A 27,811-nucleotide genomic window follows, 5' to 3' on the forward strand; every position below is an offset into this window, starting at 1 on the left:
ATTTATAGAAATACCCCAACCATTATAGTACAAGATCCATAAAAGAGGGAAGAAAATAAAATGTTACCAATCTTTCTTGGTCTCAAGCAGAACAGCAGTGGTGAGTATTTACCAAGGACCAACAATCACCCTCATTCCCTTTCCCAGAAATATGCTAACAATCAGTTTTAGGACTTAACATCAAAAGGTGAGTTAATGGAGAATTTTCTTGAGATTTCCTATTGACGATGTCCAATTTAGTAAAAAATGTGCAAGTATCTGACAGAAGAAAAACTGACTGTCCAGATTAGTTAGGTACTATGTTTCTCCCATTGGATACCTCAGACTACACCCCATTGTACTGTAATACACAGAACAACCTTAACAGATAAAAATCAATAGCTGTGTGCACACAAACAAAAATATCTTTTGTCCCCTGAATATCCTACCAGTTAGGCCACCCTCCAAGATGCCTCTGCCAAATGCAAAAGATCTGTTCCCAGTTCTTTGACGGGTGTCCCCAGAACTGAGAAAAAGCGGAATATTTTATGTAAGTGATGTGAGCCAGCAACGCTACAGCTCCCAAAATGCTCCCAAATGAACCCATTCAGCAAAAAGAGTGTGGCTGCAATTAACTACTAAACAAGCAAATGCATATTTTTGACGAATAAAGTATCTCTAAGAAAATCCCTTCTAATATGGAACTCGCAATAGTAGTAAGTAATAAACGCCTGTTTTTCAATCAGTCACAATTCAAATGGGAGATGGCAAACATCCAGACAGGAAAACTATCTGAAAAACATACAAAACAGAGTGGAATGGCTTCCTTTGTTGCAAGTATCTATCTGTCTAAGCTCCGATTTTCACGATACTGTTTCTGATCCAACTAAACGAGAAATCAGCTGTGGCAGGAAGCTCACCTATGCGCTCTAGAGAGAGCTCACACGTCTAGGCAAAACACAACCACTCGCGGAAGGTTAATAACATATGTTGTTTTTCCTTTTCCTTCTTACTTAACTACTACTGCATCTGCCTGTGGAGCCCGGCAGCTCCCGCAGGCTGAGGGGGCAATGGGCGGCGGCGGTGCTCTCCCCGGGCACCGGCGCCCGTGCCCTGCCAGGCTCCCAGTCCGCAGCAGAGGCACCGCCGCCCATCGCCCCTCACAGCGCCCCGGCCCGGCCCCTCTCCCTGCCGGCGAGCGCGGAGAGCCGGGGCCGCCCCGCCCGGGCACAGCTCCGGCTCCAGCGCGCAGGCGCGGGGCCGCCTCTTCCCCGCGCGCACAGGCGGAAGCCGCTCCAAGCGCGGCCGCCTGCCGTCCCTCCGCGCCGGGAGCGCCCGAGTCCCGCGTGTCGCCGCTCCCGCATTCCCCCAACCCTGCTCGGAAGGGATGGCGGGCACAGGCGCGGCCCTGCTCGCGGGGCTGCTGGCGAGGCTGGCGCTGGTGCTGTACGGGCTGTACCAGGACCGCGTCATGCGGGTGCGCTACACCGACGTCGACTACCGGGTGTTCACGGACGCGGCGCGCCTGGTGACCGAGGGGCGCTCGCCCTACGGGCGGGCCACGTACCGCTACACGCCGCTCCTGGCCTGGCTCCTGACCCCCAACGTGTTCCTCGCCGAGGCCTTCGGGAAGCTGCTCTTCGTGGCCGGGGACCTGGCGGCTGCCGTCGTCGCCTACCAGGCCCTGCGGCGCCAGGGGGCCGCCGCCGGCCTCGCCTGTGGGTGCTGCGCCGCCGCCTGGCTCCTCAACCCCCTGCCCATGGCCGTGTCCAGCCGGGGCAACGCGGAGGCGCTGGTGGCGCTGCTGGTGCTCGCCACCTTGTACTGGGTGGAGGCGGGCAGCGTGGGCAAGGCCGCCGTGTGCTACGGGCTGGCCGTGCACATGAAAATCTATCCCCTGACCTACGCGCTGCCCATCGCGCTCCGCCTGCGCGCCGGGCCGGGCCGGGCGCGGGGTGACCAAACCGCAAAGGTCACGTTTATGGCGCGGCTCTGGCGCCTTTTTGTAGAGATGCTGAACCGCGACGTGCTGCTCTTTGGAACAGTTGCCGGATCGGTGCTGGCTGCCTTGACTCTGGCATTTTATCACCTCTATGGCTGGGAGTTTTTGGAGCATGCCTACCTCTATCACCTGACTAGGAGGGATATCCGTCATAACTTCTCTCCCTATTTCTACATGTTGTATTTGACAGCAGAGAGCAAATGGAGTTTTGCGCTTGGGCTTGCAGCTTTCCTGCCCCAGCTGCTTTTGCTCCTGTTTGTGTCCATAGCGTTCTACAGAGACCTCGCCTTCAGTTGTTTCCTACACACCGCTATTTTTGTGACTTTTAACAAAGTGTGCACATCCCAGTACTTTGTCTGGTATCTCTGTCTTTTGCCCCTCGTTATGCCTAGTATTAAGATGTCCTGGCATCGGGGTGTGCTGCTTCTCTTTCTGTGGTTCATCGGACAAGGCCTGTGGCTTACTCCTGCATACTTTCTGGAGTTCAAAGGATATAACACTTTCTTATTTATATGGTTGGCGGGCTTGCTTTTCCTTTTAATTAATAGCCTCATAATTGTTCAGATTATTTCACACTATCAAAAAGAAGCACAAGTTACAAAAAAACTGAAACAATGGTAATAAATGGACCAAAATCCAGAAACAGCCCTACTGTCCTTGATAAGGCATCGCGTATCACCAGCATTTTATTTAACGAAAGTGCAAGTAAGTTGTACTACAGCACATTGTGTGTAAATGTTGCTGTTTCAGGGCCGTGAAAGCACTGATTGGCCTCAGTTACCTTGAGCAGTGTCAGCAGGTGTACCTGCCTCCTGTGTGCATCTTGAAACTGCATTGCAACCCTCCCTCCAGCACTACCTCCAGCTCTGTCCTCCCGCTCCTGACTAGAATCCCTGGAAGCACAGTTCATCACTTAACCCTGTTTGGGGCTCTGGTGAATGGGCTCTCAGTACCCATCTGTGCTGTCTTCACCTGCTGTATCCAGAGACAGTGGGACTGTGCCCTGCTCTTTGACCCCTGTTCTGGGGCCACCCTCAGTTCCTGCTCATACTCCCTCATGGAGTAGCCCTGGCACATTTTTTTCTCGTTCTCAGTCTGCTTGTTGATGGCCTCTGCCTTTGTGCAGAATAACACAGATGATTATAAAGGTGGAGTTTGGTTATAAAATTGGAGTTTGACAGATTTTTGCATTCTAGTAGGTCGGTTGGGTGTTTGGTAAGGCAATTGCTCTGCATTTACAGTGGGCTTTATTTTTTTCTTTTGTTTCCACAGTAACATTTTAGCTGTGCACTATTTGTGGTCTGTACCGGTCTTTATGTCATTAATTCAGAGGCTTCTAATTTATTTTAGAATTCAGATACATCATTCTTTCACTTTTTTTGTATATTCTGTTCTGTTTGAATTTTTTAATAGATTTACTCCCCTTGCCATGGAGGAAGATTTCCCCGTACACCTGTCTTGGTACACAGAGATGTATAAAGCTTAGATATTTGTTTCTTCCTACCAGGTTCTAGAAAAGAACCTGCCTTAAATTTTAGTTAATATGAGGTTATTGTGGGTGTTAACAGTAGCAGATGCAGAATCAAAGTACAGTTAGAATGGCACCTGTGTTCCAAAAGCACAAGAGTTTATACCAAAACAGTAATTGGAAATCTTGTTTCTCAGTGGTTCTGTTCTCTGCTATTAAAAAGAAATGATGAAAGGAGTTGAGGAAATGGAGCAGTTGTTAGAAAAAAAAGGAAAGTTTTGAAATAGGAAGCTCTACAACTTGACAAAACACATTTATTCCCATAGGAGACACAGGACATTTGGAATTGGGTGCCAGGTGATAGTGAGAGGAGAGCAGAGCCATTTTGGAATCAGTACTCTTGAGAACATCCCGTAGGAGGTCTGATGTACACAGCTTTTGACAGAGGTAGAAACAGGCACTGAATTTTAGTAAAATATAATTTAAATAGGCATATGAAAAATAGAAGAATTTTCATATTTGCCTCACTTTTTAGTTTCATCCAATGCAAAAGTGAAGCCCCTAGTCTGTGACATAGAGCAGGGCTTCAAGGCAAAATAGCTTTAACCACTTGGAATTCCCATTCATGTCACTGGGAAGGGGTATGGCCAAGTGGATTTGCCATGCTGCCTCTGAACCCTGGTGGCTCCTGAGGCAGCCCTCTTCCTCAGGACTGAGTGACTTCTGGCTACCTCATGTACAGGATTTCCTTTCCTGGTTGTAGTGCTACCTCTTGAGATGGAATTACAGTATTTTGATCTGCAAACTTTTCCCATTGCTTCTCAGCCCAGTTGAGGTGGTTACATGAAAGGAGAGGAAACCCCTAAGCCCCCACAGCCCAGAGACAAAGGCCATGTTATCAGGAGGTGTGACCATGTCCTTACACTACTCTGGCCCAATTTAGGCACTCTGATGTGTTAGAAGGATGATTTCCCTGTGATTTCCATGGTCAGAGAATTGGGCGGGTATTTCTGCTTCCCCACTGGAAAGCCTTTCTCTGCCATCTGCCTTTTCACTTGCCTTCAAACTGTGAAAATCCTGACAGCCTCTTTGTAAATCCAGAAATTGGGTAAGGCAGTGGATATTCTTGTGACTGTCTTGGTGTTTTGGGACAGACATGGCACTGATTTACTTCTTTGTCTGGGATGAAAAAAGTTTTATAGCACCAACTTGTCTACATCTTCCACTAGAGGTGTATCAGTCAAAAAATTGGTGGCATAAGCCACTTGCACACAGTTTTATATTAATCAGCAAGACATTTTGTGTGTGCTGTGTGTGAAGCAAAATCATCCCATGTGGCTTTAATTCCCCGAGGCAGGGTTGGATATACCCAGACTGAAGAGGCTCAGGCTCTTCTGTATTATACTTCTGCTCACCCCATCCTGATGTCCAGGCAGTGGCTCATTTTCCTTTGCAACTGATCTTCCATTCTCTGTTACAAATTTTTCTGTTGCAAAATGTGTGTTTTCTTCCCCCAGGCAATGCTCTGTATCACTTTAATAGATCTACTTATGCTGTTTGTAGACATTTCCACACCTCTGTTTATCCCTTCCTGTTGGCAAAGAAAGCAAATGCAAGCCAAAAGGCATTTCTAACCTCAAAAACCTTCCACAAAAACCAACATTTTAAGTTACTGTGTTCATGGCAGAATTGTAGTTTTTTTTAGGTAAGAAGTAATTTCCTTATGAAAAATACATTCTTGACTTGTTAATAGCTAAATCATTTTGAGAAGGCAAATTTTTCAGCAAATCTGCGTCATTTTTCAGAATACAACTTCTGAAGCAGCAACAGGAACTGAAGGGTACTTTTCCTTTGCAGGTCAGTACCAGTCCTGCAGTGATGATATAAGAAAGCCATGCATAAGCAAGTTACAAAAAGGCTTTTAAAAAACCCTAGATTTACAGTTGTCATTTTAATAATCCAGGATGAGTCCCTCTTTTTACTGTTGTTTTCTAAATCACCCAAATGTGTTTGTGATTCAGAAGTGATTCAAGTGACTCATAAAAAGCTGGATAAGAGAAATAAACTGAAGGGGACAAACAAAAAGATATTGGAGAGTTTAGATTTTGCAAATTGCTTTTTAAAAAACAATTCCATAGTTAAATGGAACTAAATTTATTCATTTAAAAAATGGGTTATAATAATTTAATGGAGTACCAAATAAGTTATAGTTCTTGAACAAGTTATGATGAATAGTTGAATGCCCTTGAAGTTTATCAAATTCATTTCCTATGGAACGTTTATTGCTTCTGATGCTGTTCAAATTATTTTGCTTAGTAACTTTGTGTCCATTTATCCTTTGGTAATTAGGAACTGAAGTATCTGAATGTTGTGTTCCTTCCTTACCATGGACTGCAAAACTGTAATGCCATCTACTTTGCTTTTAAGAGGTTGAAATGCACGTTGAAAGGTGTCTCATCTGCTTGCCCTGAAACCAGCTGTTAAGCACAAAGTACAAGAGGTGAAAGAGAAAGGGAAAAGAAGAATCAAGAAAAGTAACATTTTTGCTGGGATTTTTACACTGTAGCCTAGTGTCCAAAGACTCATGGCTGGATTCTCAAATGACTTAAGGCAAAACTCAGCATTTAACCATCATTTGCTTTAAAATTTATAAATGCAATTATTAAAAAAGGAGGGTAAGCAAAATATAATAATAAATATTTCGTTCAGTTTTAAGGGGAGGATGCTGAATTACCATGTATAGCAAAATGAACTTACAGTAATTTCACAACTATGAGGCGCACCCTTTTGACTAAAATTTTCCCCGAAACCCAGAAGTGCGCCTTACAGTCCGGTGCGCCTTAGGTGATGTAAATTTGCCACCCCAGAAGTGCAAGCTGCGAGCCGAGCCGGGACCAGTGGGAGCTGCCACGCAGGGAGAGAGCCAAGAGCCACGGGAGCTGCGGCCACCACGTGGGAAGAGAGCCGGGAGCTGTGGGAGCTGCAGCCGCCACGCAGGAAGAGAGCCGGGACATGTCTGGAGGGAGCTGGGAGACACAGCTGGCAGAGAGCTGGGACACAGCCAGGAGCTGCAGCCGCGGGGAGGGACCTGGACTGCCTATGGTTCGGGATTGCCGTGGTTCGGGGCTGCTCGCCCGCGGCTGGGATCTGGTATGGTCGCCCTTCTCAGCATGTCCTCTGGTATTGTTCTGTCTCTGTAGTCTCCGGGGAACTTCTCTTAGTTTACTCAACAGGAGGACGTGCTAACGAGTATTGCACTCAGCATCTGTAGCACCTAATTACCAGGATTACATAACAAAGGGCATTTCATTACACGAAGGGACCTGGTTGTCCCCTCAGGCGTTGCAGCCACTGGAGCAGTGAAGTGAGATGGCAGGTTTGAGAAGAGTAAAGGGAAAAAAACTCCCCAAAAAAACTGCCCTCAGCGCTTGCATCCTGGGTGTCAGCGCTGATCTCAGAACCAGGATGCTTCACCAGTGTTGCAGTGCAGGGCAGATCCCTCCGCAGAGAAGAAACCTCTCTCCTCCGTGTTCGAGTCAGTGAAAGAGTCCCCTAGAATGACAAAACAACCCACAACCATCCACCCTCCACCCCTTCCTTTTGTCTTGAGCAATTAAAAGGATGATGGAGTAGTCAATCCTGGGTAATGTGAAAAAATTTCTATACCAAGGGAAAGAGTAAAAAACTCCCCCAACCCCCAACACGTGGGTTTACAGAAAAGCTGCTGAATTTGCGAACCTTTGCAACATATCGGAGTAGCCTTTAAACGCAGCCTGAAAGAATCAAAACACTAACAAAATACAGAGAAAAATCACTCACTTCTATGAAACTTTCAAACAGCTTTTTTTTTAAACAAATTAATCTTTAAACAGGGTCATCTTTAAACAGGGTCACTTTTTAGTCATCTCTATTCATCTTCAGCCAAACCTTCAAAACCTTCGAAGTCTTCGTCCTCCGTATCGGTGGCGACATCCTGCAAACCCGAACCCGTATCACCCGTATCTTCATCCTCAGAGTCGTCAGCTTCTGCACTCTCGATGCCGTCGCTGGTCTTAAATTCTGGAATGATGTCAGCCCTCGCAAACCCTCGGATGATAGTATCGGGTGTTACTTTACTCCAGGCATCCAGTATCCACTGGTACACAGTGGCATAACTTGCCCGACGCAGCCTCCCGGTGGTCGCGTAGGAATGCGCGCCTTCTACCATCCAGTGTTCCCACAGAAGTCGCAGTTCAGCCTTAAAAGAATGAATAACGCTTATGTCCAGTGGTTGCACTTCTTTGGTTAAACCACCCAGTGTTACAGCCAGCTCTGAGTTCATCTGTTCACTAGGGTTTTCACGCTGTCAGTTTTGTGGGCACACATGGAATTGAAAATCAGCAATCCCGGCAATTTAAGATTAAAGAACCTCTCCGGTGTACAAGCATAAACTTTCGTTAGCCAAGTCTTCATCATCTGTTCATCCATCCACCCTTTTGGATTCACGGCAACAACTATTCCATCTGGAGATTTGTCTTTAGGGAACGTTTCTCTTTTAAAAATTACCATTGGGGATAATTTCTGCCCATCTGACGAATCACCAAGAACTACAGTAAACAATGACTTTTCGTTCCCTGTGGTGCGAACTGGTACCGTGGGTGTTCCAGTTCTCTCGACAGTTCGGGTCAGCAGCATATCAAAAGTGAAGGGAACTTCGTCCATATTGATGATGTGTTTGGCTTGTATATTGTTTTCAGCGATCTTGCTTTTGCAATAACTCCTGAACATGGCTACCTTTTCCTCGTAATCCACCGGCAACCTCTGACAAACTGTTGTTCTGGTACGGATGGAAAGCTGCCATCTCTTCATGAAACTAAAGCACCAAGATGGCCCTGCTTTAAAGTCCTGCATACCCATTTCATTCACAATGGCTTTTGCTTGTATCTGAACGGCGACTGTGGAGAAGCTTCTGCCAGCTGCTCTTTGTTTGGAAATCCATCGCTCCAGTCTGTCTTCTAGTCGCAGCCATCTTGCTTTATGTCCACGAAAACTTTTCTTCGTCTTCTTTGCAAGACGTAGATAATCCTCTTGCTGTCTCCACTTGCGCACCATGGACTCATTTATGTTGAATTCCTTAACTGCATCTCTATTTCCATGTTGTTTTGCATGGTTGATTGCTTTTAATTTAAAATCTGCCTCGTAAGCTAGTCTCCTCTGTGGAGCCATGCCGAACTCATGCTCGCTGTTAACACTCACCCTCAGTAATGCCTTCACCCCCCATGTAGGCAAGAAGCTTTTCTCTGATTGGTTTATTGTGGTCAGAAATGTGAGATTTGTCTAAATCTCCACGCCCAAACAATCCCAGGGGAAGCCGGGACCCACGTTTCTGACCACAATAAACCAATCAGAGAAAAGCTTCTTGCCTAGCTGTGGGTGAAGGCGTTACTGAGGGTGGTTGTTAACGGCGAGAGTGAGTTTGACATGGCCCGCACCAGATCCCAGTCGCTGGTGAGCAGTCTCTCCCCATGGGCAGTCTGGCTCCCTCCCCGCGGCTGCGGCTCCCGGCTGCGTCCCCACTGTCTACCAACTGTCTGCCTCTGCTTTCTGCCCGTTCTGTTGAGGCTGTATCCCCGCTGTCTGCCAGCTGTCTGCCTCCACTCTCTCCCCGCTCTGTCCCGGCTGTGTCCCCGCTCTCTGTCGGCTCTCTCCCAGCTCCCGCCTGGTGGCTGTGGGCAGTCTCCAGCCGACCCGAACCGCAGGCAGTCCTGAGCCGTGTCAGTGGCATGCAGGAGTGCCGGGGCCCACCCGTACACAGAGTGGGAGCCTGGGGCTGCATTTAAAGGCTACACCAATCTGTTAAAATGTTTCCAATTTGAGCACATGCCAGTAAACCTGCGATGGCGCGATTCTGTTACTAATTTGTTATTTTGTTGCATGCTGCGCAGCTCCTCACTGCAAAAAAAAAAGTGCGCCTTATAGTCCGGTACGCCTTATGTGACCTACAAAGTTGCAAAATTTGCCAACTCCCGAGGGGGTGTGCCTTATAATCTGGTGTGCCTTATGGTTGTGAAATTACTGTAGTCCTTATTAAGTAACTTTTTTGTGTGTGTTACTTACATTGTATTGACTCCTGTAATAGCAAAGAAAGCAATTAGATGTGCTAAACTGAGTTCATCAGTTATCTTTTTCAAAGAAAACATGAGGCTTTTACATTTTATAGCAAGGGTAAACTCCAACATAACATTGTATAGAGAAAGTAAATGTTAAAAGAGAGTAAATTAGGAGCGAATGGTTTGATTTTTTTTTTTCTGAGAAGAATGAGTCATCTACTTCAAAAGGCTGCAGAAATACATAGTGAACACAGGGAACCTCAAAATATATGATGTATTCCTCATATATTTGCCAAAGACAGCTGCAGAATGCATGTTCTAGTGATAGTAGCTTTATGGAATAGGATTACCTGAATTTAGAACAAGCCCTTTACTCAGACTGAAACCCAACCACTCAAGCGATTTTCTTAAATTAAGAGCATATTTATGTGCACTAGACTCACAAGCCCAAACATTTACCTGCGCATACAGAAGCAAAAGAAAATTTCCTGTCAATACACCTTTGAATAACACGTTTCAGAGCTACTCTCTGTAAAACAGGTTCCTTATCTAGTTCTTATATTTAGCACTCAGGATCTCTAGTGACTCTAAAAATTAATTACATAAATTTTGATGGATATGTAAAATAAAATCATATGCTGCATGGGTCTTGAGGTGTAATAAACACAATGAAGAAACAACTAATTAGGTATTTGAAGGTGCACATTCCACTGGTATAGGATTCCTGATGTTCTTCCTTATAAAAATCTGCACTAGTCACATTTGTGTAGGAGACTTGTTTTAGTCTTTATGCATGATGAATGAGGTCAGAGACCTACATTTTATACTAGTGAAAGTATCAGATAAAAATTTCTCTTGAGGCGGTGCCATTGTTTTTGGGTTTTTAATGAATTGATGCAATAAATTCATGCAATTGTTGCATGCATTTTTAATGGCTGGAATGTCTCTTTTTCTTTAGTATGGTGAAAAAGACCAAAATTTGTCATTTTTTTATGGTGTAAGTTGATAGTACTTTGAGCAGAATTCCTCATGACCCCTTTCTGGTACATGCTGAGAGGGGTAGGGGCAGAAGAGGTCACTTACTAGGCTGCAGTCTTAGTTCATGTGTAGGTAAAGCTTTAGCTGTCATCTCTTATTCTTAGAGCTTAACTTTCAGATGTTAATGATCTCTTCAGATAAAACATTTCGTAGGTTGCAGATAAGGAAATTACACATAAGAGATCCACCCTATTTTTCATGGAAATTGGTGGGGAAGCCAGCTAGAACATCTGTGGGAGAAATGTCAGAAAGAAATATCTGTATCTGATTAGCTACAAAGACAACTTCAGCCTTGGAAATCAGTTGAAATGCAGGCAAATTGAGCAGTAAGCCCATACGGTGAAATTCCCATTATTTATATGAAGGGTATTTGATCAAAAGTGCTTTCCCATTTTGCAGGAGGATAATGGGATCTTGATAGCAATTGTCAGGGTGGATGAATATAACTTTCCTTCACATTATCATGAGAGGGTCTATAGAATGTTATATGCTACAGGAGCACTTGCGGAGTTGTACAGGTGTGACTTGCATAAGCTAAGCTATTATTAGCAATATTGTTGGTGTAGCAAGAGGTTATTAGTAAGCAGTTACTCTGAAGCTGCTTTTTGAAGGTTAGCTCAAGTAAAAATCTGATTCCTTCTTCACAAGTCAGCAGCTATGTTAATTGAGATGGTACTGTTTTGACAGTAATTTTCCAAGGAGAACTGCACTCTGTGGCCCATATGCTTCCACTCTGTGCAAAAGAACATTAATTCAAATCCCCTGATGATCTGACAGTCAACATTTTCTTTAATCTATCCCATGTCCCTCCTACTGATACAATAGATTGAAATAGCCAGGAGGCAGGCTTAGAAAATGAAGTGGAAAAAAAGTATGATTATCCTCCCCTTATTTTCTATCCCTCATAGTGTGAATATGTTGAATAATTAAGATTACCTTTTGGAAGAACAGAGTCCCATTTGAGCTAGGTGGTAAGAGTATTTTGTTAATATGAAGTATTTCACCCAAATTCACCTGAGAAAAAATTGACTGTTTGGGCTACATGGACTTTTATCAAATGCTAATAAACTATTGATAATTTATGTCAGCTTCAATATTAGCACTATTTTGTCATATCTTTCTGAGTGTGTGTGTGTGTGTAAAACAGAGTAACTAAAATTAACAATGCTTGTAAATTCTAGTTTCAGGCTTTCCTTATGCAAAGACTTTGGAGGACACATAAAGCCATATATTCACTAAAAGAGAACAAATGCTATATCAGAGAAAATTAGTAATTAATTAATAACTAATTATGTTGTTCTCACACCTGACACCTTTGTGAAGAAAGTAGCACTTTTTTTGTACACAGTCTGGAAATGCACATATGTAACAAGTACTTCACCTTAAAACTGTCAGATGTATTTGAAAATAGATTTTAATTACCATTAGCACTTCCAAGTTTAGTGCTGGCATCAGCCAGCTTGTTAATTCCAGCAGTACAGGAACTGAAGTCATGACCAATTTTCCTTCATGGTCTAATAAACTGGCTGATTAAGTATAAGAAAGTTTGTTGTTCAAAGTGAACCAAATGTTTGTTCACTGAAAAGAAATATTGCATGGCCTGGACCAAAATTTACATAAGCAGGCTAGAGCAAAGTGATGAAGAAGCAAGGGCAAAAAGTGAGGCCCCAGAAACCTTGACTGTTGCCTTGCCTCTGCCACTGATTTATCATCAAAAAGTGATTGAATCTTGCTGAGCTATTTGCCTTTACCAGTTGTGATTGCTTGATACATTTAATTGACATCTTATTTGAGCCACCATGTCTCCTAATCTATTTCGGTAACACACTGCCATAAGTGATTGCAGTCTTGTTTGAAACAATTAGAGGTCTGACTGGCAGTAAACTGTAAACACTTAACTAAAGACTTTTTGATTACAAAATATTCTTTTTTTTTTTTTGGCATACATTTTAACTTTTTTTGTGGGATATATTAGGCTTTCATGGGAATTCCAGCATTGCATTTGTGGGAGAGGGTGAATTACTGTTGAAGCTAAATGAAAATCTGGAAGTATATAATAGAATTCATGGTAAAAAGCTAGACAATTTAGGAAAATAATTTAGAAAAATTATAATGAACTGATACCATAATTAAATAAGATTTTGTTATTACTGGTCTGCTTTGATTTCATTGGAAATTTATATTGAAAATGTATTGGGAAAGTGAAACAGCAGACAACTCTGCAGCTGATATAAATAACTACCTCAGATGTGACAGATAATGGCTCACAAACTGTTTCTTTCTGTATATTCATAAAAAATATATTATGCTATTATCCAAGAAAAAGTTACTAGTTGTGCAGCACTATGAAGGCAAATTACAATTCTGCATTCATATACAGGTGAAATAATTTTTTTGCCTGGATTTTTCTCCAAAGCTTTTGTTAAAAGAAACACAGACTACCAAATTGAAATCTGAACCAGATGTGCTGTGCCAGAAGCAGCTACAGGGAGCTCTACATTTGCATCAGCCTTGTAGGCTTTCTGAGCAAGTGCTTGCTGAGTGCCAAGAAGTGATTTCTCTGCAGTCCTTAGGGTACCCAGATGTTTCCTTAATCCATACTATATCACTCTATACATCTCCTCATAAATCTATGTGTATCTTAAAGAGATATATATACCCTATATAATCATATATATCCTCATTTGTAATATTGCAGCAGCAAATTCAGGGACTTCATGCCCACCCTGTCTGGATAAATATCTGCTAAGGATATGGGAAGAGTCCCCTTATGGTTTACATAAAACCTGAGAGGTCTGAGAGTGGAGGAGTAGATTTGTGTGGATTGAACTCCTAGAAGGAGTGAAGTTCTTAGCTCTCCCCAAAAGTCAATTTGGCCTTTGCAGATTAATTACTAATGAAAATAGGTAATTAATCTTCTCCCTATGATGGAGACAGATGACACTGAAGGTGCTAAGTTTCATGGCTGTGGAACAACTGATGCAAATACATAGAACAGTATGTTGGGCTATTAAATACTAAAACCATGTCCTTTGGTCTTGGGAACTCAACAAGCTGCAAATCATGGTCAACTAGGGAAATATTTCAGGCAAATCTCACCTCTGTCTGGTTTTCCTCTGTTGCTGGCCACATTTGGAGAAGGATACTGGTCTGGTCCATGATGGTTGTTCACACAAGTGTCCCCAGCAGAGCACTCTCATCACCGGATGTGCTCCATTCCTTGGCTCCGCACCAAGCTGTATGTCAGATAAATCCTCAGTTCTGGGCCTGGGTGTCTGCATGCTCTTTTCTTCCAGAGCAGATGCTACCAGAGTGTGCCAGTAAACCACAACTGCATTTTGTTTCACTGGTGTTTCACAGATGACAACCAGCACCTAGTAACAGATTGATAGGTGAGAAGGGGAGAAAAGGGAAATCAAAGCTGACAGAACAGATCTGTGTGATCAAAAAGAGGTGTTTTTACCTGGACAGGTAATTAAAAAACAAGAGATTGAGGCGACATATTAGGCCAGGTTAATTCAAGCACACCAAACCCCTGGAGCTTGGCTGCCTTCTCTCCCAAAAGGAAACTATAGCTTTCATGGGATTTCACATGTTTTCAGTGTGGAGAAAAGAAAGTTGGGGAGTGTGAGAGAGAAACAGATAAATTGGCACAACTCCAATTACCTATCCTAATGACGACTTGTGTAATTGCAAAATAAAATTAAGATTCAACCCTTAGCTGAAATTTTCTTCTATTTTAACAATAGTATACCTTTAGCACTGGAATGGTATGTACTGCTGTCTAGGATGATTAGCTCAGCCTGTAGTTTTGGCTGAAGAAAAAAGTGATTTTTTGTCAGAAAGTAAACCCTTTCTACAGACTACTGCAGTTGACAAGGCATACAGTTGAAGAGTTTGGCAGATTTGCCATCTAAAACATGATTTCAGTAAAGAGGAGAAGGCAGCATTCCAAGCACAGCCAATGATGCCTGGCCTGGATTGACCCATGCTGAGAAATTTTTTTATCTCAGGAATTCAAGCCAGGCTGAAAATAGCTGGTGTGCTGGAGAGACTGGAGATCTGGTCACACCTGAGCTGTGCCAGCTGTCTTTAGTAGGTCCAGGCTCCTCAGAGACATTTCCTCCAGGTATTGTGCATGTGCTTTGTTGCACTCCTTCCCTCTGTCTAACCTCAGCGTGGCATCTGCTGGGTCACAGGGAAATCAGCGGTCACATTTTAGCCTCCTGCTCCCCATCACTTCCCTGTAAGAGCAGCAAAGTGTGCCATTAAAATGTGACTTTGGACAAAAGGAATTTGCTTGTGTTCCTGGTGTTTTGAATGTAAGAGTTAAAAGAAACTTCACTCTACGTGGTATAGCTCAGAGCTGCTCATATATTACCTACATGACCACAGCCACTAAGGCAATTCTTTTACTGTGACACAACTCCCGTCTAAGTCCTGTGTCTTACATCCAGCAGCTCTGTGTAGATGTGATCTTGAGGTCTTTGAACCTGGCAACTAATGTTAACAAGGTGCAACAGGTTGTGCTCTATTTCTGTGTCATTTGTTGGTTCTGATTTTACAGTGATCCCCTGAGAATTCAAAGAAAGCTATTGAATGCTTCCTTGCAATCTGGAATAGATTAGTGTTGGGAAAGTTTCTGCTTTTGTTTAAACCAGATTAGTTTGTTTAATTTTTCTTACGCTAGCACATTTTCTGTCTTTTGCCTGCAGGCAGGTTACCTCTTGACAGAGCATGGGTGCCACACTTGACTCTTTCATCACAAGAGGAGCAGAGATTGTTCTGCACTTCCGAGAGCTGCCTCGACCTGTTTTTCACATTGAGGTTAGAAGCCCAGCAAGAGACATCAAAGGTAAACAGTGTTGCCACAGGGTGCTTGGAAATGCCTTCTTTAATGCCGCTAGTTAAGACTGAGATTTGCTGCACTTTTTCTCCTTGCTTCACATTCACATACTTTTGTCTTTGCCTATGGCTACACAAAAAGAGAAGGGGTGTTTTCTTACAGATGCATTACAGACAATTTACAGTTCGTGCAAAAATAGACTTTTTTTACAATTCATTAAGGCTAAAACCATATTAATTTAGCAGTCTGGAAAATTACAATTTGATCTTTAGTGTTGATTAGTAGCTGGCATTTTGTCTAAATAGGAGATGTCAGCTGGGGACTTAGCTGCTTGAAATTTGGGCATTACTTGGACCTAAATTAAAGTGCATTTTCAAAAACTGACACAAATACTAAAACTAATGCAATTACTTCTCATCAAGTTAAGGTGCAAGAATTATTTCCAGTGCTCTGACTGCAGGCCAAATCAAAATGCTTTACAAAGGAATCATGATGTATTAGCCACTGAACCTGCATAGTGTTTAGCAGCTTAAAGGTCAAATATGTTCATGAGAACATATAATCTTTTGTGTGTTTGGTGAATGAATAAGAAAAGATATTTGTTAGAGAAAAGGAGGATCAGAATTTTGAAAAAAAAAAAGACACAATTTTACATGGGTATTACAGGTGTTATTCCAATGGCAGATGTCTGCAAAGGAGTTTCAAGACACTCATGAAACCTATAGGATATACTTCAGCCATCAGAATTTAAATAGGTACTATCTGCCATATGGCATAGCTGTTTTCAAAGCAAATGCATTTTTTTTTCTTTTCTTGGAGACCAGATGGCAAAGAGGTTGGTATCTAAAAGCTGTCATACCTAGATCGTCAGTATCAGTCAGTTGCATGGGATAGCAGGTAATTTTAATCTGGTAGCTTTTCAGTAGTTTATACAAACAATGTGTGCATTTATTTCCCAAACAAACACAAAAATATATAGTAAAATCCTTGTGATAAATTAAACATGTTTCTGTGCAGTATTGACAAGTCACAATTTGATGCACCGGAAACGTGAACTATTCCTTTTCACAAGAAGTGATCCTTCCATTTTCAGGGGCTTACCAGTAACATGTGTAATGTGCAAACCTTCCTAAGACCTGTGAGAACCCAGACTCGAGCACTGCTGACCAAACACCTTCCAAAAGCATTGCAGCTACTGAAATGCCTTTTATGTTGCCAGGGCAGATGAAAAAGAATTTATAGCAACATAGGATATCACCCAAAACAGATGATAAATTCTTTATTTGTGCTTTGTCTCCTATTAAATGCTGCAGAACAAGCTGTTGTGAACAGAAGTTCCACGACAAGGTGAGAGCAGACCTCAATGAAGTTGTTAAGGCATGCTATCATTTGTCGTTTAGTTCAGAGCAGTAGGGAACTGAGTTCCTCCAGCTGTCCCCATTGTACTGTGTGCTGGTTTGCATCACAGAGTGCAAATACTTTGGAACTTTGTCAGGATGTTTTTACTGTGTCTCAGTGTGAAGGGGAGCTTCCGTTCTCCCAGTAGCAGGAGCACAGGAGTTCAATATAGATCAATTGCAACTGGGTCAAGGAAACTCAAATGGTTACATTTTGACAAGTCTGTGTTTCCAGTTGAATATCTATTACCAGGAAAATTAAACAGAAAATATGGCAGAACCTTGAGATTTTCATCAATTAAAACAAAACAAAACAAAACAATGACTGCGAAATCAATAGTAGACACAGTAATTCTAACAATCATAAGTCAAAAATTTCAATTCTTTTTTTTTCCTTCTTGAAAAAAATATGTTTTCTGATGTTTCCTTTTTAGCTTTGTATTAGGCTTTCCTGACCACTTGACATGAGCAAAAATTATGGAAGTAAAAGGAAAGAAAAACATCCAACACAGAAAAGCAAACAATCTTTTTTAAAAGGTTGTTTGGTTTTTTTTCTGGACTAAAACAAAAACTGATCCGATCTGCTTCTGAAAATCTTTTAACAAGCTACTACATTTCCTTTAATTTAATTTAATTACAGACTTACTTCTTAGTAAAATGTTGGAGAAGTTTAATGACTTCCTATTTGGGTGTTCTACCCAAAATGCACACAGATAGTAAATAGTAGTTTGTCGCAAGAACTGGGGATGCAGCAACATTTTATTAGTTCCTAACTCCCCTTTTCTGGTTGCAGTGAAACCGTGGTCATGTCACTGCTTCTGTTGCCAGCTGGCGATAGAGCTACCAAAGCTAATAAGGATAGAGATACCCGTCTGAAAAAGCACACTGAATACATTGTTATTGCCAGAATAAATTTGATTACAAGTATTACAACTAACCAGAATACAGAGAAAAATAAACAAACCTGTGATATGGTAAACCCATGATTCAAGCCTTTTTACTCAGCAGCCATTTAGAAAGAAAAATGGTAAGCAAGTGCCTCTGAAGAGGAGTTTTACCAATTCCTTGTTTTCACTTTTATTTTTACTTCATCCACTACAATGTATTCTTAATCATTCTAAAAGGTCCTTCATCTTTTCAGTTTTGTTGTGTTCCCCATTATATCCCATCATTTTATTTTCTGATGGTCTACTTATAAATTTAATCAAACACACACAGATAGTTACTGTGATAATGCAGTTGAACTTCATTTAAAAGCTGCAGGAAATTATAATAGCATTGTAGTGCACCAGAGTGGAAGGACATTCACTGCTGCTCTGTATTGCTGCTTTTCTGAAAACATACTTATTATCCACAAGTACATCTTAAAATATCATATCCATTAATTGTATATGGGTTTATGTCACTGGCAATTAACCTGTTTATATCTTTAAATCCAGCCTTGTACTTGACTAAGCCCTGCATCTAAATTAATCGTCTTTAGGCCTCAGCAACCATTCTGCTTCCTTTAAATCAGATCACTTATTGTGAAACTTCAATACTACCTACAGAATTTTATCCAAGAATTGTTCAATAGTCTGAATTGTAGCTAAAGTATATAATACTTGTAAAAATATTTTTCTGTCCTTACAAAGTCATTCAGTACACTGCAATAAATATTTGGTGTATTTACCATACAGTCATTCAATGAAAGCCTCATATTCTAATCTTTTGTTGTTGATATTCTGTAGAAAATAGAAATACTCTTCAACATGTTGGACACAAATGACAGGTCACATCATGAGAGAGACCCCTGCTTTCTCCCTTTCATTTGCTTGGGAAGGAGCCGGGTCCAGCTGTGGACAAGATCTGTGTCTGTGGAACAAAGTCTGAGGGCACTAATGTCTAAGTGGCCATCTTCTCTGCTTGCATTCAAGGCTGCTGTGCACAGAATGGGCACATAGCACATTAAAACAAATAGCTGATATCCAAAACATTGCAAGACAATTGAGCCAAGCTGAGCAACTTCACAGCCGTTTCCACATGATTCTTCTCTGAAAAATTCAAACATCTGCTTCAATACAGAAAAAAAAATCAGCTTTTCTTGATGGGAAAAGAAAAACCTTTGTCTAAAGAATTCTTCGTAATGAGTTCATTTCAAACAAGGTAATCTCAAACTACAGCCCAGTCTGTCCATTGCATGAGGATGATATATGTCTGTGAATGACCAAATTAAGTTTGTGGAGGAATTTGTGCCTGTAAGACACACCAGTCTTATAGGTGTTCTAACAGCCCTTCTAGGCATGTTTCTATCAAGGCAGCAAAGTTCAGATGCTGCTGTAATTCCCATGGCTTAGTCCTGCATTAAGGGATATTTTTTTCTCAGTTTTCCACGTAGTTCAAGTCAGGAGACAGCAGAAATCTCAACTGCAACAAACTCAGCTTTCTGTTCACCTGAGGAGCTGAAACCCCACAAGTGGGCAGGGCAAAAAAAACCTGATGCAACTGCAGTATCTCTGGCAAAATAGATGGTGTTGGAGCAAAGGTGAAACTGTCAGGTGAACTGGGACCTGAAACATCATGAAAGCTACAAATCTGCTGAGCGTCACTGGCAGCTGTTTTAACTGAACAAGCCAAGCAAAGAACTGGGAGTTATTTATAACACAGCCCAGTACAAATTGGGTGACACTGACCACAGTGACTCATGCAACTCTGGAAGTTTTTCACCTGCAGCCCAGGAGCCCGGGAGCACTCCAAAACTCTGTATGTTTGCACTAGTATTAGGGACCACTTCTGTGTTAAATATGCAGAAACCACAATATTGCTTTTCTCTAAATTGGACCTTGCCCCTCAAATACTGATTTTTTTAAGAGCGACCACCAAAATATGTCTCTTTCTTCATGAGAGATAACAGGGGTAAGACTGATGAGCAACTAACTGTCTTTCCTGGCTCTATCCAACTAAAATCTCATTTGCAGTACTTTTATTACTTGATTTTTTTTCCCCACTTTATGTAGGTTTGGAGGGTATTAGAGTGTTCAAATAAAATATTAGAAGAGAAATCTGAACTTACCTTTCAGTGAAGAGTACAGATGCATCATTCATTCGAATTTATCAAATTAGGCAGTGAAATGACAATCTCTTACAGGAATTAAATACATGGTCAAGAGTGTTTGTAAATTAGCAACTATCCTTATTCTTCAGTACACTGTGCAATGTTCAGCATAAAATTAGAAGACTTTTCTTTCAAAGAGATCCAACCATTTGATTTACTGAATAAAATGGCCTAAAGGAGACAAATTTTACATTGCTTTCCCATAATTTTCGATTCAGTCAAAGGGGGAAAGCATAATTTTTGGAGTATATAATATCTATTTCATATATATCTCTGGTCGGGTCTGACGAGAAAAGATCTCTATAAATCAACAATACAAGAGTGACATTTAGAAACAGCAAGTCTGAAAGAGAAATATGTTGCTGTTCTATTAAGGAGCTATACTAGCTGCCAGCTCCTACAAAAACTGGAAACTTGCCACTCCACATGCTTGGTATTATACCAGCAATGAAACAACTTCTATTGCTGTTAGAAAGTTCATTGAAAGTGTCTCTTCTGTCTCTTAACAGTATGCGAGACCAACAGCAACCAGGAGACCAACAGTGATCTCTTGAGACCCTTTAGAAATACAAAACAGATATCAAAGGTAAAAGCTGGAAGAAAAAAGGTAAAAGCTGGAAGAAATTAACAAATCATACAGGTGAAGCTCACAGAAATAAATTAAGAAGGCAGACTGACCCAAGCAGCGAAATTTCCATAATGAACAGGCTGCTTGAGTCTTTGTATGCTCATGCCTTAATCTGTCATGGGAATAACTCTCCTTTTGAGTTAACTTGCATTCAAACTACAGAAGATAGTTACAGTTCTGTCATGATGCAATGATCTTCTCAAACAGAACAATATTCTTTGAGCATTTGGGAAATACCTGATTCATATTTATCGTATTAGATTTCTGTATGTTATGTGCATGAAAAACTCAACTCCAAATTAATGATGTCAGTGTACAGCAAAATTAAACAGGCAGTAAAGTAATCTCCCTCACTACTACCCCTCCCTCTTTCTTTTCCCCATGGTGCTTGAGAAAATGACTCAAAGCCAAATATTTCTGTGGGCTTTGCTGGTGATCAGACTGTTCCTATCTTAAGAATCCAAGCTTGACAGCTGCTTTTGGTGCCATCCCTTCATTTGCTCTCTTGGCAATCTGCTCTGCCTTGTAACATCCTGTGGAAGAAAGAAGGAAATGAGAAATTACTCATGACTGTGGGCTAGAAAAGCAATAGCAATCATGAAGTGCTTTTCCGTGATTGATCTATTAGACACTTCTGTTAGCAGATTTCACTTATCGAAAGTCTGCTTGGGTCAGAATTTCTCCCAGCCTGTCTTGTGAAACTCTTCTGAAGGCAAAAAGCTTGCAGGGATGTAATTCTGTTGAGAGAGGACCCCTTTCTTTCTTGACTATGAGTGATCTTTACTACCTCTCTCAGTCCTCACACTGCTGATGTGTTTGTTGAAAAATAATTTTACACTGAGGTTACACGGATCTTGTTCACCACATTTTCGTTCTCACTGGCATTGGCCAGAATGCGATAATTCTTTTTGATGACATATGCAGAGATTTTGATTCTAGAGTGAAACCAGGAGAAAATACATGTCTCAAGATATGTTTGAAGTGTTGTGGGGGATCAGGAAGACAGGCAAGATAGTGAGAGTGATCATTAGTGCTGTCTGAGTGTAGTCATTGACATTGAAACCAGAGGAGTCTCTTGGATAATAAAAAAAAATACCTTGGCTCTGTCATATGGAGGGGAAGAAGGGGGGAAGAAGGGGACATGCCTGCTCTCACTATAGAACGCTGATTGCATCCTGTCTCCTGCTGCTCCTAGCCTCAAGCTAACCACTCAGTCTCCTGCTCTCCCCAGTGAAATCTCCTCAAAAGATTTTGCTGAAAGGCTCCCTATCAATTCTTGTTGTTCTTGTAATTTCTTCTATGCCACATCCTGATCTGGCACTGGGATAGGTGGTGCCAGGTCATTTCTTTGTCATAAGGGGAACAGAGACAGTCTTATAAAATCGCATGCCAATATCATCTTGCCTATTTTTAGCTCTGCTATATAAGAGAAGCACAGAGGAGTTGGTGCTGTCACTTCTGTAAGATTCATGCATGGTCACCAGTTTAACAACTTTATTTTTACCTACCCAGGGGATCACATGAAATCATGATAAAATATTTTTTCTTTCCTCTCTTTCTTTTGCTCAGCTGTGAGATCTCTGTGCTGCAAAAGATGTATGAGCAGGAGAGGAGAGAGGGAAAGAGAGGACAGATGTGTGCTAAAGGACAAAGCTTCATGGACACTGCCCTACACAGTGCTTCTTAATCCTCAGCTGTCCAGTGCCCTTCCACCTCTCAGTGCTGGCTGCAGATCTGCCATGAAGTTCATTTTAAGAGGAACCATGCCCAGTTTCCTTTTTCATGGAGGCCGTCATGGCTTTGTTTGGTACACTGGTAATGCAAAGGGTGTGTGAGGATAAACGACACCCTTTAAGGCCCCTCTACACTATATAAAGGACCTGAAGTGTAAATTAGAAACAGATGTGTTTTCAAACAGATACAGTATCACCTGCAGTAATGGTATGTGAAAAATCCTTGCATTTATTTTTATTACTTAGATTCAAAATAGTAGAAAAGTGATAAAATCATAAAAGTGAGGGGGTTATGTTCCTTTAATGCTTAATAATTTACAGAATGATGAGCTTACTGTGATTCAAGGAAGTTTCTTGCTGATAATACTTCAGGCTACCTATCTGTGTGTCCTCCAAACCTTTTTTTTTTATTAATGTGGGGTCAACTTCTAAGCAAGGCTTTTTGCTGTAGGTACAAATTCTTCTGGAAATGAAAGTGCTTCATTTCCTGAGTGAGAAGATAAGCCAGATAATGCTACAAAGGAGCCATCCAATCCTGGACCTATATATAGCCTCTGCCACATGAATACAAGTCTTACTTTCTGTCCCCCGCAATATCACCAGCCCTTCCTCAAGCATTCCCTCTAAGGAATGGCCATAGTTCCCCAGCAGTCCTCAGCATCATTCCCCAGCTGGGATGTTCAGCAATATGGTGCTGCTGCCCCTGAGGCATTTCTGAGCACTTTTGTCCGTGTTGATGTTGGTAATGTTTCCATGGATGCCTCTGGCATGGTGCTGCTCCCCACCAGGAAGGGACTGTCCTCACTGAGGTATTTTCTGAAAATTGTCTGAGTTGTTAGTCTGACTCCATTCCTGTTTAGTGATAAATTTTACATACTTTTCAGGACAGAAAGATACTTTTTTAGCAAGTATCTCTTATCTAGGAGATTGTTTTTATTCATGTCGAGGGGCTGTGGGTCACATTTATTCTGTCCCTACCTCAAAGACAACGAACTACTGTCAGCATTTTGGCTTGGATGTTTTGATTTGGTTCAGATAGATCCCTTTTTTCCTCAGAGTTCACCTTTTAATCTTTTCATCTAGTATTCTGGTCTTCCTGTGCATGGAAATAAAATTCCAAATAAAAGTAATAGGGGTTCCAGCCAATGCTTTTTCAGAGTAATCTGAAAACTCCTGAAAATTTTCTTATAAAACCTCTCTGCATTTTTACCAAATTAGCTTGCTTTTCAATGTCCTTACAGTCTTTATCAGTCACCAAATCCTTCTGCTTTACTGGTTCAGCAGCTCTGACCTCAAAATGTTGTACTTGAGATCCATGAACTCTATGTACAAGTCAAATAGTCAGACATACAGAACCTTCCCCAGTAATCTAAATAGCTGTAAAAACTGGAAATGGTTTTACACCCACATGGTTCCACTGAATATTCTTAGCTCACCCTGTATCCTCAATAGAACTAGGTTTGAGGCCAACATTTGGAAGCAGTGTGGTAATCCAGGAGATTTTAAAATTCCATTTCTCAAGTAAACACAAGTCCCATCAGCTCCTTAATTCCTAAACTGCTTTTGAGAACTGGCTTGAAGTCTCCCAAACCATCTGTTGGGCAGCTCCTCTGGTTCCCAATGTGCATCACTGTCTAGAGACCCCAATCTGTTTCAGAGACTGTGAGGGGAAAAGCTTATACACTGTAGTCATCTGTCTTGTCTGATGTAGGAGGCCAGATGCAGGTAGGAAAGTAAACATCCTTTCTGAGCCAACAGAACTAGAGATGTCTATCAGTTTAATTGATGAAATACATATTTGCTTAGAAGGAGATTAATGAGGTCATTTTTATTGACCTCATAGAATGGATCCCTAAGTATTTTGTTGCATGTGGTTCCCACTTTTCAGCCATGATATCTTGAGGGGTGTACTTGTTTAATCAAGGATGACAGACATCCAGTGGAATGATCTAATTAATTTATGACATTTCGTTGAACAAGTAATTTTTATTTGTTGATTTCCACTGGTACCCCAGAGGTATCTGATGAAACTTAGGTAGTAGCCACTTTTTTATTTACTTGCCATGAAAACATTTCCATGTGGATGTTTTCCCAGTCATAGAAAGGACATTATAGAACTTACAGAATAAGTTATAGGAGGGTATGCATGAATTTTCTAATTTGCCCTGGGGAAAAACAAAACCTCCCTTCTGCCACTGGTCTGGTTTTTAACTTTTATATTGTTTTTCACCTAAATGACTGCAGTGAGTTCAGGGCAGTACACCTAATCCAAAACCAAACATTATTTTGTCTACTAATACATCTACTCACATCTTTCCTGACAGAATAAGGTTAGCTTGCTCCCACTGATTCTAGTTATTTTATTTCTCTCATCCTTGCACCTATTAGTTGCTGAATATTCTGCCTGGCATTTTGATTCCCTAACACTGAACCAGGAAAGAAACAAGAAAGCAGGATTAAGGGAGGAGGGGACAGATTTTCAGTTGTGTCAGTGTTTTCAACAAAAGCAGCAAGTAAGCTTCCTGGCTTAGGTGCTGGGTGGCTTTTATGCACATTGGTTCAGGGATCCCAGAACAGCTGAATTAAGGGAGAAATCTGAAGATGTTTCCAAATAACATTGGCTTTCTTGCCCTTTCATGATCTTGCCCTTCTTCAATTCAGGAGTGGGGAAAGCAGTGTTTCTGTGTTGCAGCTTCCAGGCACTCTAAATTAGATGCTAGAGGAGAGATAAGGTGACTGGTGACGTCAGCGCTCCACATGTGGCACTGGAGGAGTCACTGGAAGGGCCCAGTCCCAGCACAGGAGACATCCTGGAGGATTACACTGGGAGCCTGTCATCATGTTAACTCTTGGACACAGATATTTCTTCATGAAGGTCTCTTCATGAAGGTTGTTCCTCCAGGGATAAGATTTAAAGTGAACTCATGTAAATATAAATTGATCTGGCTGCTGAAGATGACGCAAGAATGAAAAATCATTGTCAGTCTGTGCTTCAGCCCGCTTCTTGAGCTTTGCTATCTTCCTTATTCCATGGTGCTCCTCTGGCCGACGGTCAGAACTGGCCAGAAGAGCAGCCAGGATATCAACACTGGTAGACTCCCCTGCACAGTCTTACTATGTAATTTTAAATACATGCTGATGGACACAAATCTTTGAGAGCTTTTATTCAATTACATCCTCTTCTTCAGTCCATGAAACAATATGATGTGATGGCTTATGTAACCTGTAAGCAAGACATGGAAGCCATGCTCTCAAAAGAGAAATACTGAAAAACTGCACAATTCACATTTTGAGATTATACGAAACAAAGGGTGTCAGACCTCACCCCTATGCAATGTTTGATATGTTGACTAGTGATAGAGTGATAGTTAACACAATACAAATAATAAAGTGCCAACAGACAGGAATTTTTGAGCATATGAAAAACACGAACTAGACCTCCTCAGCATTTTAGAAATGCAGGTTGCATTGTGTCAGTTGGGTACTTTTTATCCCTACCCCATCACTAAGTGTAGCCTTCCTCTTCCTATGCATGATGTCTTTAGGAGCAGCCCTCTATTTGTGAAAGACTTCACTGTGAGGTGAAATACATTGCTGAAGGAAGCCAGCAGACCCTGAACAATGCTCGCTGCTTAACTCCTTGTTCAGAAATGGTTTTATATCTCTGACATCTGTATGCTTTTCTACTCTGAACAAGAATAAAGGTAATGACAAGAAAAGATCATCAACATTTAAGTTACCTGTCTAAGCAAACAAGGTGGTGACCAAGAAAGGTTTCCCTGAGGAATTATTGTTCATGAACCAAAATGATGGATATGACAGTGTTTGATACAATACAGCCTTGGCAAAGATCACTCTGGTTGAGTTAAATAGAAGAAAAAGAATATATCTAATAAAAAAGCAAGACTGTGATCTGTATGATTTTGTTAATGCAATGTTATTTGTTATTCTGACACTTGTATTTTAATATTCATCTAATTTAATTCGGTTAGCCTAACCAATTAATAGGTGGCTCACATCCCCAAAAAGCTGAACCCATGGATCTCTTCAAGCACCTGCCCATATTGATGTCATTCTTCACTCTCTAGTTTAGACAGGGAAGGATTTGTTTTTCTGTACTGTAAGTTAGCATCTGAGATCTTCAACGTGAATCATAGGCATGAAAGCTGCATACCTGTTAATTAACATTACAAAAAGTCTCGACTCCTTGTGATCTGATTTCTTCCTCGGTATGGCAAAACAAGCCACAGCCCAAGCACTGACATGCATTCCCTATCCAAATAAATACAACACATAGGGTGGTGGAGAAGAGAAGGAGAAAGAAGGCAAGGGGAAAAGGTTTGTAAGAAAGGCCAGTTTCACAGCACTCAATTGTTATTCTCACTATTGGTATGTTTTGTCTTTGAAGCAGGTGCTTTCTGTAAGCTCAGACTAACAGGAACCTACCTCGGGTTCTGCCTACCTGGATGTTCAGTTCTGTCACTTCCATCAAAAGCTTTCCTCATTAGTTTGTTCATCCTCTATTGGCTCAGTTTGTGATCACATAGCAGTCAGGGAGGGAGCTGCAGGCATCTCCTAAGAGCTTGTAGGAGTTTAATGCATTTTTATTCCAAAGAACCACGTGTATGTTATCAGAAGCGGTAATTAGCATCTTCAGGATCCATGAGTTTTTATATCAATAATACAGTAACAGCTACAATTCCTTAATGAAGGCCTATGTTCTACACCAGCAGTTTTCCTTTGCCTTCTGCATGTGTACCTGTGTTTATCCTTTTGTCCTGCACATAAATACACATTCAGATGTGCATATGCACTGATATTTACCTTCCATGTTTAAAGTGAGCCATATCAAAGCCTAATGAATGTTTTAATAATATGGTGATCCAGATCAGCACACATTAGAGCATTTTGTGGACTATTCTGAGCTCTCAGCATTGAAGCAACTCCTCCAGTGTGTTACTAATATCACCTTGAGGATTTTATAAATAATACGCAGGTACCATATTATGTGGCTTCACAATTCAAAAACACCCAACATAATGTAACTACAATGTGCAACTGATCACAATACAGCAAAAATCAAGTATTTCTGCAAAACTGGATATTTTCATCTCCTGCTGGGAGTATGATTATACCTTTTCAATATGCTTGTCTGAGTCACACAAAGTTAATCTTGCAAAGGCTTTTAACAGTCTTTATTTTAGTAATTTAGAAATATGTGTTGCTAGTTTTGCTTAGGTTGTGCAAAAATAACCAACAGACATTCATTAAAACTTTTATTTGAAAGGTATTTGTCACCGGGGTTTTTTTTAACTATTTGCTAAAACTAAGAAAATATTTTATCTACTGCCCAAATAGAAGTTTGGGACAAAAATCTTGCTTCACCTTATGCATCCACTAACTGCTTATATGTGTATCTGCTATTTTCTATCTTCAATCTGTCCATCCACATCAGCATTTCCCCCCTAAAACCACACTGTTTTCATTTTCTTCTTTCTAATGTGCTCTATTTTGTGCATGTTCTCCTGCCACTGAAT

At 41.3% G+C, this 27,811-nt stretch overlaps 1 protein-coding gene across 3 annotated transcripts; it reads left to right on the forward strand.

Annotated features, from left to right (window-relative positions):
• The first annotated feature begins 1,262 nt into the window (after nucleotides 1-1,262).
• Nucleotides 1,263-27,431, forward strand: PIGM (phosphatidylinositol glycan anchor biosynthesis class M). 3 transcript variants are annotated; one of them, XM_033053966.1, is made up of 5 exons: nucleotides 1,263-2,686; nucleotides 15,292-15,431; nucleotides 20,423-20,520; nucleotides 22,111-22,482; nucleotides 24,967-27,431. In XM_033053966.1, exon 1 carries the CDS (start codon nucleotides 1,367-1,369, stop codon nucleotides 2,600-2,602), a length of 1,236 nt encoding a protein of 411 aa, XP_032909857.1. In that variant the 5' UTR covers nucleotides 1,263-1,366; the 3' UTR covers nucleotides 2,603-2,686; nucleotides 15,292-15,431; nucleotides 20,423-20,520; nucleotides 22,111-22,482; nucleotides 24,967-27,431. The 3 variants fall into 3 exon arrangements, with proteins under 3 accessions (XP_032909857.1, XP_032909856.1, XP_032909858.1); XM_033053965.1 differs by having other exon boundaries at nucleotides 22,111-27,431; XM_033053967.2 differs by lacking the exons at nucleotides 20,423-20,520; nucleotides 22,111-22,482; nucleotides 24,967-27,431 and adding exons at nucleotides 16,736-16,769; nucleotides 17,613-19,483.
• Nucleotides 27,432-27,811: the final 380 nt, after the last annotated feature.

Source organism: Catharus ustulatus, chromosome 3 (genome assembly GCF_009819885.2).
Source record: "Catharus ustulatus isolate bCatUst1 chromosome 3, bCatUst1.pri.v2, whole genome shotgun sequence".
Classification (NCBI taxonomy): Eukaryota; Metazoa; Chordata; class Aves; order Passeriformes; family Turdidae; genus Catharus; species Catharus ustulatus.

What these genes read in the sequence shown, in the direction of transcription:
- PIGM (XM_033053965.1), top strand. Translation starts at nt 1,367, where the DNA reads ATGGCGGGCACAGGCGCGGCCCTGCTCGCGGGGCTGCTGGCGAGGCTG.